The 14,400-nt window shown below is 42.7% G+C and overlaps 1 protein-coding gene across 1 annotated transcript in view; it reads left to right on the forward strand.

Moving 5' to 3' along the window:
* Window positions 1–886: 886 nt before the first annotated feature.
* Window positions 887–14,400, forward strand: part of TMEM117 (transmembrane protein 117) — a 485,233-nt gene continuing 471,719 nt past the window's right edge. The window contains exons 1-2 of the mRNA XM_030217133.1: window positions 887–966; window positions 12,156–12,457. Of these exons, the coding sequence (XP_030072993.1) occupies window positions 12,184–12,457 (274 nt within the window). The 5' untranslated portion in view covers window positions 887–966; window positions 12,156–12,183. The remainder of the gene's footprint in view (window positions 967–12,155; window positions 12,458–14,400) is intronic.

Here is a 14,400-nt window from a genome sequence, read left to right on the forward strand (position 1 = left end):
ACTTCCACCTGCAGCTCCAGAATTCATTCTCTTCTACAGGTTGGCTTTCTTCAATCTTTTTGTTCGCTGACCGCTGAGGTAACTAGTTATGGACTTGACTGTTCTACTTCATATGTTCAGAAGGACAGTAATGACATCCCATTCTGCTGAACGTCTCTGCCATTGTTTGCACACGCAGTGACATATATTATATTACACTAAAACTTAATGGGTTTCTTAGTTCATCCTCCAACTTGTGCATTTACAGAAAAGAAATCTAGAGTTTATACTTGCAGTTCAATCTTTCCTGGTGCTGAAGCTTTTATTCTGAACGCGCATCATTCTCACCGGCTTGACTTCTTTATTCGTTTGCGGAGCCCAACCCGGTCACGTGACCCTATCTGCTTGGCAGAACTTAAAGGGGCAGCAGCGATAGGTGAGTCGGGCTGCCTGACGGGGGTCGAGCTCGAACCACAGGGGCCTATTGCCCTGTTCCGCCCAGCAGTGCCGGAGACGTCCATTACTCCCTGCTTGCCTTGTCTGACGCAGACCGAGCTGGAGACAGCACCCTTTCCGTCCATCGGTGCTATAGTGGCCAATTATTCCCTGCTTCCCGAGCGGTGCCGGATGAAGCCTGGCTTTGAAAAGAAGACAAAGCGCATCGCTACTGCGATCACTCCAAGGACTGATCCCTGACAACTTATTTTATTTATCTGTACGCAAGGGGGGGGGGGGGGGGGGAAGAGAAGTGAAATCATTGGAGAAGGAAAGCAGGTTGCATCCTTGCACATTCTGCCGCGAGGAGGAGGAGGTGGAGGAGGAGGAAGGTCTGAAGGCGAGCGTCAGGAGGGCGTGGCCGTGTGGACCAGCCACAGCACGCTCACTGAGATTTATGACAGCATGACTGCTCGGTCGCCGACGTGAAGCCCTACATCCAACGAGTCGCATTGTTATTAATGTAGACGTAGAGCACTGATTACAATCTTGGTAAGTAAAGACATCATTTGCACTGCATATAAGAATATCTCTTAAGTTGCAAAGTACAAGTCCGGCCTTATTCCACAGCGCTCCTCATCAGTTTGAATGCTGGAACTGCCGTCCTGGGTATCATTTCAAGACCAATTGCCTAGCTAAACTGAAATGTGTTATAGGGCTGACTAATCAGTTAAAAATATCTCCGTCCTCTATCAGATGACAATAACGCTATCTGACAGCCTTATGGGAAAAAGTCAATCTGTGACGTACGCTGGAGGTTAGATGAACCTCTTTGATTTAACTTAAAGCTGCAGTTTGCATGCATTGTTAGAACGTGTTTATGACAGATCAAACTGTTACAAGTTTGCAACGTGCTTGATACAGTCTCGCAGGTTCACAGTTTGCACTCCTAACTCATTTGTCAATTAGCAGCGTATCTCTACAATGGTAAAAGGTTTGCCTTTTACTGGATTGAGTGAGAGGGCTGCAGAGTAAGAGAAAGATACTTACACACAAAGTACATGAAAGGCCTTGTCCCCTCATACATAGAGCAAGGCCACCTAAGGTGATCCTGAGTCCCCAGTGTCCACCGTACTGAATAACCTTCTATAAGGCCCTATCCTTTCTGTGCCTAGGTGCTTCTACCTGCAGTACAAGTTATTATAATTATTTTACATTTATTCACAAGATCCCTTTTTATTTTCTTGGCACTTATCCCTGGAAATGAGCAATGAGAAAACAGTGGCATATGTATTGGTGGGCCAGTTTGGACTCAGACCAACCCAGAATTGTGGCACTCTTGCTGTGGCTGCTGGGGATTCCCACTCCCCACCAGCTGAAGACTACCTCTTCCAGGTGTTAGCTTGCAGCAGGTCCCCAAATCTATGCTGGTGCAGACACCAGACCCCTCCCTTCGCAGGCATGCTCAGTTTTTGTGCATGTGCAAAAAGGCCATCTGGCTATGCCACAGGAACTAGATCCAGGGCCGCTGAGGAGGGAGGGGGGCAGGGGGGACCAAATTCCCCAGGCCCCGCACCATGGTCCCAACCGCCCTCTGTCGTCGACCGTCTGCCACTGGGCCGGGCCCCCTGCATTGAAATCACAACGCCTCTCACCTCATCTGACGTAACTTCCGCAAGGGCGGGACACAAGGAGGGAAGGAGGGCTGAAGGGAGGCGATCTGCTGCCCTGCTGCCTGCAGCGCTTTCACACGGTGAGAGGTGCTGTGATTTCAATGCAGGGGGCCCGGCCCAGTGGCGGTGACCTCGGGGGTGGTGGAGGGGGGGAGCGGCGGCGGCAACCTGGGGGGGTGGAGGGGGGAGCGGCAACGGCGGCGACCTCGGGGGGGGGGGGGTGGCCCTCACTAGATCTGCTTTTGGGGAACTGCCAGGTACTTGGAGAAAGGATGAAGAACTCAGTGAACCTTGGTCTGACTTGTTTTATGTTTTAACCTAAAGTGGTTTATAGTGATTCATAAAATAATTCAAAAATACATAGTAGGTGGGGATTCAGGCAGGCAGGGGACAGGAGCACACACCAGGAGCCACTCACGATCCAGGTAGGCAGGGACCTGGAACAAACCACAGAAAAATGCCAGACAGAACTTCAGGGAGCAAGACTTGTACATCACACAAATCCCAGCAAGAGGTTCAAGGCAGTTTACATCTTAAGAAGCTTGCACAAAAATGAGGAGTTAACATCAGTAATCAATAAGGAAAAAAGTATATGAATACACTAAAATGTATCAAACAAAAACATTTTCAACTTCCTTTGCAGCTGCATATAGTTTATTTCTAACCAAATGTATATAGGACGTTTGTTCCAAATAGCAACTGCCTGGAAGGGAAACATAGCATCAAGCTGTCGTTTAAAATGTATGCCTTTAAATGCTGGACATAACGCTATCATGAACTCGAATAGCAGAATAAAATGAATAATGTAAAAAATTGGATTACTAGTTCTGAAGTACTACCATACAATACATGAAAAACCTAGCAGACAACTTTAAAAATAATTTGTGCTTTCAAGGGAGCCAATGAATTCTTTTCACATATTCAGGGATACTATCATTTTTTAAAGTGAAAAACCAGTTGCACCGCTGTATTTTGTATCAATTGTAAATTGTTCAGCAATTTGGCACTCGATCCAATATAAAGAGAATTACAGTAAGGTCACAAGTACCTGGCAGAAACCTAAATCGTGGCAACACTCCATACTACAAACCCCAGGGCAAGCAGTTGCATCCCATGTCTGTCTTAATAGCAGACTATGGACTTTTCCTCCAGGAATTTGACCAAACCTTTTTTTAAACACAGATACACTAACTGCTGTTACCACATCCTCCGGCAAAGAGTTCCAGAGCGTAACTATTTGTTGAGTGAAAAAATATTTCCTCCTGTTTGTTTTAAAAGTATTTCCATGTTAACTTCCTCAGGTGTCCCCTAGTCTTTGTAGGGATTCTGTGCTGTGTTGAGATCTAAAACCAAACTGTGAAGAACAGCATTTGTTGTATCAGCAGGAAGCCAGTACTACAGAGGGCTTTAAATACTGTAGCCAATACAATAGTTACATATCCCATGTTGTTACATGTCATCAACAAATAAAAATGAGCAGAAAAAAAACACATTTTGTGTTTTTCATTCACTGAAAATAGTGTGCACTGAGTGTTGCAGTTGCCATATCTAAGTAAGTAGAACTGATGTCTCAGCCATTGTGCTGCGGCTTTCTTCACTACCAACTATAAAAAACCCCAGGGGAGAGACAAAAAATATATAAATACAAAAATCAAAAATAGTCAATCCCAATACATAGAAAGTATATCAGATACCTAGAGAATTACACAATCCTGTAACACTTATTTAGACACTTGTTGAAAAAGGGAACAAAGGAGAATTCAGTATAGGCTGTTCCCACAGCCGCTATTTAATTTCAGTGAGTTTAGCTGAAAACAGCTCACTTGAAAGCGCTATACATCATTAATACTCCTTATTTTTGTAACCCTTAATTTAATCAAACGCATGTTTTACATTGTACGTTTTATTATATCCAACCAATAGTGTGAAAAATTCAATAGGAATCCATATACACCATTCCCCAAATACACTGACTGAAAAACATTATCCAAAAAATATAATACCCCTGAAGAAAGCCTCAGCACTATGGCTTGAAACGTCGGTTCTGCTTACTCAAATATGGCAAGACCTGGACAACTGCAACAATCAATACGACAACCACGGGCCACATGCTCAGTACTCCGGTGCGGAAAAATACTGTCAGATCAACATGGCAAAGCAGCTCCCTAATGCTCAACGCTAATGAGATGCAAATTTAGGCACACTCGTAGTGTTGAGTATTAGGGACTCCCACAGGAGGATTATGCATGGCATATGCATGCAGTTGTGCGTTAAGCACAGCTCTTGAGCATATGCCCAGAACACCAGAGGGGGAGGAGGGAAGGAGGAGGAAGAGCTGCTTGTAAGAGCAGCTGAAGGGCTTCTCCATTTCCTTCTGAGCTGCTGAAACCCGATTTTCTTTTTCTCTTCTTTTATTTCCTATAACAGTGCAGGCCAGCCCCGTGTCCTCGTCTAAAAACTCTATCCATGATTTGATAATAGCTAGATTCTATTGCAATAACAATTTGAATTTCAGGGAAAATCTATAAGTAATTTGCCTCTTGGATGCTCTATCGAAGCCTCAAACACTTGTGCAGTATGCTGGTGCTGTCTTTTAAAAGAGGCATGGCTTCTTCCGACACCTAACTCCAGCTCGGAGTTAGTGTTAGGTTCCTGGTGTTAAGGACGCTTCGTTGAGCATCAGAGGGAATACCAGATCACCTAATTTAAATGATATCTGCATGCTATTTGAGGTATCCCCGTGCTAGATCTGTCTGTGCATTCTGTGGTAGCAAATGCAGATGTTAGTCCGGTGCTAATGGCCTCTAGCGCTTGCATTTGCTTCCTGAGCATCGTGGCCTTAAGAGAAGAAATAGTGCACATTTTTATTCATGTATTTATTTTAAAAACGTATATACCACCTAATTAACTGTTTGCAAAGAGGGCACATTTAGTGATTATTGCCTCCAAAAGAAAAATGAAGACAAACCAAAATAAAATGAAACACACAATGCTGCAAGAAATGCAGGAAACAAAATGAAATGACAAATTTGGGTGCTCATCCCTAGTAGCTAATCGGAGTTGATGTCAGTTGTATCAGTGGGCACTATTTACTTAAAGGTGGAGTCATCATCTGTGGGGGAGATTATGTAATTTTTTGCCAGAAGATTTTGAACACTTCATGGGCAGAAAGAGCAAGGAACCAGCGAGGCGCAGACACCCCCCAGCAGCGTGCACCCGGGGCGGACTGCCCCACTGCCCTCCCCCCCTTCCTACGCCACTGATCTAAGGCAATTTATTGAAATTTTCTAGACAAGAGTGAAGGCAGTTATTAGGATGGTTATTGGTGGTATAACTGTGTAGTTCTGTAATTTCAGCACCAGTGTCTAACTGCAACATATGTAACTGTTGTAGTCACTAGTGGACACTTGGTTTAGGAAAGGGGTACGAGGGTTTCATTGAGTAGTTAAAGGAGTTCAGTAACCATAAAAGGTTAAGAATGCCTTCTCTAGTAAAAGAACTTAAAGTTACTAATTTGGGGGTCCTCTCAGTGAGTGTTGGAGCTGCGGAGATACAACCCCTTAAAAATTAGGAAGTCTGACATGCAAAATCCATAAAGCATGGTGAAGCAGTACGATGTACAGCTATATAAATGTACACTGATAGGATGACAAAGTGGATTAAACCACTGATGGTTCTTTATGGGGCTGTCAGGATTTGGTTTGCTTTGACTGAAACTGTTTTGGATGCCACCTAAATAGGGGCTGGCTTAAGGGGTGAGTCAGTGAGGCACAGGCTTAGAGCTCCCATGTTTAGGGATGCTGAATCCTGTCTCACCAAATCGCTCCTTCACAGCAGCGGAATCCTTCTCTTCTCTCCCACAGCTGTGCTGCTTCTCTTCCTTGGGCTGCTGTACAGACCTGAAAGGGAAGATGAGACACTTCCTTGTTTTGTTTTTTGACTAGAAACAGGAAGTACAGGTTTCATGTTTAAACTTACAGGGCAGCTGTGGAGGAGAGCAGCACAGCAGTGCAAGGGAAGAACACACTCCTGCCACTTCTGGAGCAGGTTGGAGCTGGAGGTGAGGATTGGGTTTGGATGCTGGTACTGGGGACTGAAAGCTGGAGGCTGAGGCAGTAAGAACTAGAACTAGGGGCTGATGGGGACTGAAAGCTGGAGGCTGATGCTGAGGCAGTAGGAACTAGAACTAGGGGCTGATGCCGGGGCTGGAAGCAGCCAAATCGTGGAGGAGTTCATGTGACCTAAAGAATGCAAGAAGCAAAATACATCAATTTGGTCCAAGTGATGTGTTTTGCTTATTGCGTTCTTTAGGTTAGATAATCTCTATGATTTGGCTCTTTATGCTCAGGATTGTGTGATGTTCATTGAACTAGGAGTTGTGTAACCTATGGCAGACATAGTTTAATGCTGGTGGATTATGAATGTTGAAGATATAATTTGTTTAGAAATAATGTGAAAATCCCAGCAGTTTGATAGATGTTTATGATATGCTATGATTTTGATTTTCAGTTTGGATCCCCAGTGGGGGATGCGAGACAATCATTGTAGGTTTGTGAAGTGCATAAGGTATATTTACTAATTTAAAAACACTTCTAACCTACTTATCAAATAGGACGGTTTACAAATATACATAAAATCCATTGCAAGTATAGTCACAAACTGTAATTATGACATAACAATAGTAAATGTCAAAACCATCCCAGTAACTTAGAGTAAACCATCTTACAGAAAGAACATCAGCTGTCAGGGTGTCACCTCCAACAGTGTTGCATGTTCAGAGTTAAACCATAATACTAATCTTATTCTTTATTCGCAGGGATTGCTCATTGAGCAGTTTCAGGCAACATCATATAAATATTCACCATACAATTCTTAGCAGTTGAATCCACTCAAGGAGACCTACAGTGGAAAAGGCCCGATTACTGGTCTTAACAAAGTTAATTTTCCAATTTTCCTAAGAGATGGGGTTATGCGGGAGTTGAATACTCTCCTACTGTAAGGAGAGTCGTGGTCTATACCCTGTTGAAATGTAAGGGGAGTGCTCGACACAATGCGTAATGCATTAATGTCAATACTTTTATCTTCACAGGACAGCCAGTATAATGAATACAAACAGAGTAATACAGAGCGGTATTTTAGATAGGACGTACAAATGGGAATTGAGACATCCAATTTGGGATGTCTGAAGTTCTGCTAGTATCTTGGAGCAAGGTTTGGCTGTTCTAAAATTCACGGAGAAATGGACGTTTATGGCAATGTGCAGCAGGAATGTCCATTTGTTAAAACAAAGAGGCTCATTTTCAAAGCAGATAGGTTTACAAAGTTACAGGCCATAAACATCTCTATGATAGCACATAGACGTGTGTTATGAAATGGCAACATAAATGTTTATGGGCTAGAACATATGCAGTTATTTTAGCCATTTTAGAAATGTCGGGCCCGATATTCTGCTGGCGGCATTGATCGCAGCCAGCATTAAACCTGGAAATTCAATGCTGGGCCAGGTCTGGGCTTTGGCATTGAATTTCCAGGTTTGTGGAGCTGACTAATGCATAGTCAATTAAGTGCGATATTCAGAACTTAACCAACTATGTGCCACCATATAAAGATAGGACTGACTTTTATACGGTCCTATGTATGCATTAACCTTGGCCAGTTAAGTGCAGAATATTGGCACTTAACTGGCCAAGTGCCACCAGAATGCCCCCCCCCCCCCCAAAAAAAAGAACTGTTTTTTTAGTTTGGTGATAACCGCTAATTTTCAGTGGCGCTAACAAGTTAAGTGCCACTGAAAATTAGTGGTTCACCCCAAACAAGCAATTTAATCGACACAGGAGCCATTTCTGGCTGGTTAAATCACTTTCAATATTGACCTGGTAGACCTTTATTTCTCCAAAAGCCATCACATAACCCAATATCCCTTGTTGGCTTCATCTTTGGGAGGACAGCAACCATTGGGAGATTAAGGAAGTGACATCCTCTAATCCCCCAGTGCAGTGCTGCTCATGGGATAGGAGGTAGTGTTCTATTGTGGATTAAAAACTGGTTAAAAGATAGAAAACAGAGAGTAGGGTTAAATGGTCAGTATTCTCAATGGAGAAGGGTAGTTAGTGGGGTTCCCCAGGACTCTGTGCTGGGACCGCTGCTTTTTAACATATTTATAAATGACCTAGAGATGGGAGTAACTAGTGAGGTAATTAAATTTGCTGATGACACAAAGTTATTCAAAGTCGTTAAATTGCGGGAGGATTGTGAAAAATTACAAGAGGACCTTACGAGACTGGGAGATTGGGCGTCTAAATGGCAGATGACGTTTAATGTGAGCAAGTGCAAAGTGATGCATGTGGGAAAGAGGAACCCGAATTATAGCTACGTCATGCAAGGTTCCACGTTAGGAGTCACGGACCAAGAAAGGAATCTAGGTGTCGTTGATGATACGTTGAAACGTTCTGCTCAGTGTGTTGCTGCGGCTAAGAAAGCAAATAGAATGTTAGGTATTATTAGGAAAGGAATGGAAAGTAAAAATGAGGATGTTATAATGCCTTTGTATTGCTTCATGGTGCGACCGCACCTCGAATATTGTGTTCAATTCTGGTCGCCACATCTCAAAAAAGATATAGTGGAATTAGAAAAGGTGCAGAGAAGGGCAACAAAAATGATAAAGGGGATGGGACGACTTCCCTATGAGGAAAAATAATGAGTGGAATGGATCGGGTGGATGTGAAGCGACTGTTCACGCTATCCAAAAATACTAGGACTAGAGGGCATGAGTTGAAGCTACAGTGTGGTAAATTTAAAACGAATCGGAGAAAATTTTTCTTCACCCAACGTGTAATTAGACTCTGGAATTCGTTGCCGGAGAACGTGGTACGGGCGGTTAGCTTGACGGAGTTTAAAAAGGGGTTAGATAGATTCCTAAAGGACAAGTCCATAGACCGCTATTAAATGGACTTGGAAAAATTCCGCATTTTAGGTATAACTTGTCTGGAATGTTTTTACGTTTGGGGAGCGTGCCAGGTGCCCTTGACCTGGATTGGCCACTGTCGGTGACAGGATGCTGGGCTAGATGGACCTTTGGTCTTTCCCAGTATGGCACTACTTATGTACTTATGTACTTATGTAAAGCGGCTAGGGCTCTTCAGCTTGGAGAAAAGGCGGCTGAGGGGAGATATGATAGAGGTCTATAAAAAATGAGTGGAGTTGAACGGGTAGATGCGAAGCGTCTGTTTACACTTCCCCAAAATACTAGGACTAGGAGGCATGCGATGAAGCTACAATGTAATAAATTTAAAATGATTCGGAGGAAAGTTTTCTTCACTCAACATGTAATTAAACTCTTGAATTTGTTGCCATAGAATGTTGTAAAGGCGGTTAGCTTAGCGGAGTTTTAAAAAGGTTTGGACGGCTTCCTAAAGGAAAAGTCCTTAGACCATTATTAAATGGACTTGGGGAAAATCCACTATTTCTGGGATAAGCAGTATAAAATGTTTTGTTCTTTTTTGGGATCTTGCTAGGTATTTGTTACCTGGATTGGCCACTGTTGGAAACAGGATGCTGGGCTTGATGGACCTTTGGTCTTTCCCAGTATGGCAATACTTATGTACTTATAGGAGCACTTTGCTGAAACCTGGATATCCTGGGTAGGTCTAAATCCCGATGTCCATCTTTTTCAACATACACTTTCATGCCCCATCTGAAATGGGGGAATAAACTTATGATTTTGAGTTCACCCTAGTCTGGCCCAAAACACATGCAGACATGTTCCTTGCTATGTGGCCTTTCTTCAGTTTTAGAACTTTATGTCCCTGCTTTATGCATTATAACTATCTAAATGCCAGTTTATGGACATCATTAACATGAAAGGTGCTTCTAAAATAAGCACCATTATCGGAACAAGTAATTTTATTTATTTATTTATTTGCTATACCGCCCATGATAAAAGGATTATAACAGAGCAGTTTATAATCTGGGTTTGCTTCAGTCACCAAATGAGCAACAGCATTTTGTACAGGTTGTTATGCTTGGATCAAGCAACTTTGTAATCCACAATAAAGATGCATGAGATTAGTGTGCACACATTGGAGACCTAGTGCACATAAGTTGATCTTGTGAATATTCATTGAGAGTATCCTGAAAACCTGTCTGTGGGTTTCCCAGGACAAGTTTGAGAAGCCCTGTTTCAGATTTCCAAGTTTATTTCAGATTTTATATACTCCCCTTTGAATAACCCCTGAGTGATTTACAAATCTCAATATAAAATAATTAATAGGAAAAGAACACCATAATTAAAATAGGAAAGAAAACATAGTAGCACACTACACACAACCAGACATCAATTCATAATATCATCCAACACTGAATACTTTAGTCCCAAACAGCAGGCCAACAAAGGCAGAGGGCAAGAACCCATGTTAGGCCTGAAAAGCAGCCTGAAATAAATTAAGCTTTTAAGGACTCGCTTAAAGACCTGTAACGATTTCTCTAGCTGTAAATATTGCAGGAGAGCATTGACCAGCTATACTAAACATCTTAGTTCGTATTGATTCAAGGTCATACAACCAGAATGATGGAACAACCAGACACTGTTTCTACTTTTCCTCCACTTTGTAGATGCAACAGAGTAAAGTAAACCAACCTCTCCTCTTCCCCCATTCTCTATCTCTGTGGATAACACTCTCATCCTCCCTGTCTCATCAGCTCTTAACCTTGGGGTCATCTTCGACTTCTCTCTCTCTCTCTCTCCTTCTCTGCATATATTCAACAGACTTCTGAAATATGTTGTTTCTTTCTCTATAATATCACCAAAATTCATCCTTTCCTTTCTGAGCACACTACCAGAACCCCTATCACCTCTTGCTTAGACTATTGCAACTTGCCTCTCACAGGTCTCCACTTAGCCATCTCTCTCCTCTTCAATCTGTTCAAAATTCTGCTGCACGACTTATATTTCACCAGTGTCTCTCGGCTCATATTAGCCCTCTCCTCAAGTCACTTCACTGGCTCCCTATCCGTTTCCACATACAGTTCAAACTCCTCTTATTCACTTACAAGTGTATTCTCTCTGCAGCTCCTCAGTACCTCTCCACTCTTATCTCACCCTACACTCCTCCCCAGGAACTCCATTCACTGGGTAAATCTCTTTTATCTGCCCCCTTCTCCTCCACTTCTAACTCCAGACTCTGTTCCTTTTATCTTGCTGCACCATCTGCATGGAATAGACTTCCAGAGCCAGTACATCAAGCTCCATCTCTGGCAGTCTTCAAATCTAAGCTAAAAACCCACCTTTTTGATGCTGCTTTTTAACTCCTAACCCTTACTCACTGGTTCAGTACCCATGTTTTATAATTCCCACCTTATTAGTTCCCTTATCTTTTATTTGTCCTGTTTGTTCTGTCCTAATTAGATTGTAAGCTCTATCAAGCAGGGACTCTCTTTATATCCGGTGTACAGCGCTGTGTACGTCTAGTAGCGCTATAGAAATGATTAGTAGTAGTAGTATTAGTACTTTTTACCTACTTAAAAGCTTTGAGAATTCACTAAAATTGTGGTTCCCAAACCTAGTCCTGGAGGCACCCCAGCCAGTCTGGTTTTCAGGATACCCACAATGAATATTTATGAGAGATTTGCATGCAGTAAGGCAGTGCATGCAAATCTCTCTCATAATATTCATTGTGGGTGTCTTGAAAACCAGACTGCCTGGTGTGCCTCTGGGACCAGGCTTGGAAACTACTGCACTAAAGGTACAGCTGGTGTGATTTACTGCTGGGCAATTTACTGAAAATTGCTCCCCCATTCCCCCTTCCACAGATACTCACTTTTTAAATTCTTAAAAATATGAACATGAATGAAAGAAAACTGCACAGCTCAGAGAAATAAGTTAGGATAAACAGGTCCAAGAAATGGGCAAGTGGTTCTTTAAAAAAAAACAAACAAACCTAGTATGTCCTCGTAATGATGGGTGATGTGGGAGCAGTGAATATTTCCAACATAGTGTTTTCATTTTAATATGTACTTTGAAGCCTTTTGGTCCATGGTCTAACTGTGGTGCATAACTCTTCCCTAATGCAGGTGAATTACGAAACAGTGATCCCTAAGAATGGGCAAAGACTTTCGGTATTATTTCCAGCATCCTTGGACTCGCTTGCTTGTGGCTTATCTAGTGACTTTTTTGAATTTTTTGATATTTGCTGAGGATCCAATCTCCCATAGCCAGACAGAAGCCAATATGATAGTTATTGGAAACTGCTTTTCATTTGTAATGAACAAATACCCAGGAGGAGGCTGGAGTTTTCTAAAGGTCCTTTTATGGCTCCTTGCCATTATAACAGGCCTGCTAGCAGGGAAGTTCTTGTTTCATCAGCGACTCTTTGGTAAGTACCATAATTCATTATGCATTTCCTTACTGTTAACGCAGTGTGGTTACTTTGAAGAATTGATTGTGCATTTTATTTCATGTATCTGAAGCACTTTAATCACCAGCTGTTCAATGGTTATATATGTGCTTTCTCTGTTGGAGGGGTTGATTGTGACTGGATGGATTAAATTATTTCTAAAGATTGTATTAAAATAACCCAAGTTGTAGTTCCCTTTCTGGAAAATTCTGTACCACTGTGCAGTGAAGAACTGGTGCAAAATTCCCTTTCTGTCCAGAAAATACCATTTTCCTTGCAAAAAAAGAAAGTGCACTGCTCCCAGCAGGAGGAGGAGCCACTTTGCATTGAGCTGGAGGGAACAGGATGAGTTGCCATGCTGAACATTGATGGGAACAGCTGGATTGCTGAACCAGTGAGGATGAGGAGATATTTATTTATTTAGTAATTTTTTTATTATGTGCTTACAATCTAAGAGGAGTACAATAAAACATGTATATTCAGAAAACAAACACAACAAACGTAAAACAAAATGGGCTGGATTCTATATATGGTGCCTGAAAATTCCGTGCAGAAAAAAAATACTCCTAGGCGTATTCTCTAAAGTATGCATGAATTTTATAGAACAGGCTTCAATTTCCACACGGTATATAGAATTATGCTGACTGCCTCTCTACAAGACCAAATTTAGTAATGGCCATGTAAGCCATTATTTCTTGGTGTAAATCCAGATGCCTAAGTTAGGTGCACAACAGGTGCATTCTATAATAACATGCATAGATTTTAGAAATGCTCATGCCCTGCCCATGGCCACGCCCCTTTTATACTATGTAACTTAGAACTTACCTGCACCACATTATAGAATAGGCTTAGCGAGTTTTGCGTGTAAATCTTAATGCCAATTAGTGCTGATAATTGCTTGTTAACATCCAATTGACAGCGCTGATTAGCTAGTTAACCAATTAAGTTACGCACATTGTTATAGAATACACTTTGATTTCTGCGCGTAAATTAAGGTGCGATATATAGAATCCAGCAGATTATTCTGCTTATAATCGAAATAGAAAAACGCCTATATTGTGACCCAAATCGGGAGATAGACGTTTATCTCACAAAAACGAATAAAGCGGTATAATCGAAAGCCGAATTTGGACGTTTTCAACTGCACTCCGTCGCGGATGCGGACAAAGTTGATGGGGGCGTGTCGAAGGCGTGGTGAAGGCGGAACTGGGGTGTGGTTATCGGCCGATCAGAGATGGGCGCCTTTCGCCGATAATGGAAAAAAATATGTGTTTTTAGCGAGAATTTAGGGCACTTTTCCTGGACCCTGTTTTTCCACGAATAAGGCCCCAAAAAGTGCCCTAAATGACCATCAGGCATATTTTCAAAGCACTTAGCCTTCCAAAGTTCCATAGAAACCTATGGAACTTTGGAAGGCTAAGTGCTTTGAAAATATGCATCCAGATGACCACTGGAGGGAATCGGGGATGACCTCCCCTGACTCCCCCAGTGGTCACAAACCCCCTCCCACCACAAAATATGCCGTTTCACAACTTTTTATTTTCACCCTCAAATGTCATACCCACCTCCCTGGCAGCAGTATGCAGGTCACTGGAGCAGTTATTAGGGGGTGCAGTGGACTTCAGGCAGGTGGACCCAGGCCCATCCCCCCCCCACCTGTTACACTTGTGCTGGTAAATGGGAGCCCTCCAAACCGCCCCCCAAACCCACTGTACCCACATGTAGGTGCCCCCTTCACCCCTTAGGGCTATAGTAATGGTGTAGACTTGTGGGCAGTGGGTTTTGAGGGGGATTTGGGGGGCTCAACACCCAAGGGAAGGGTGCTATGCACCTGGGAGCTGTTTTACCTTTTTTTTTTTTTTTTTGTAAAAGTGCCCCCTAGGGTGCCCGGTTGGTGTCCTGGCATGTGAGGGGGACCAGTG

The sequence above is a fragment of the Microcaecilia unicolor genome, chromosome 10 (genome assembly GCF_901765095.1).
Source record: "Microcaecilia unicolor chromosome 10, aMicUni1.1, whole genome shotgun sequence".
Classification (NCBI taxonomy): Eukaryota; Metazoa; Chordata; class Amphibia; order Gymnophiona; family Siphonopidae; genus Microcaecilia; species Microcaecilia unicolor.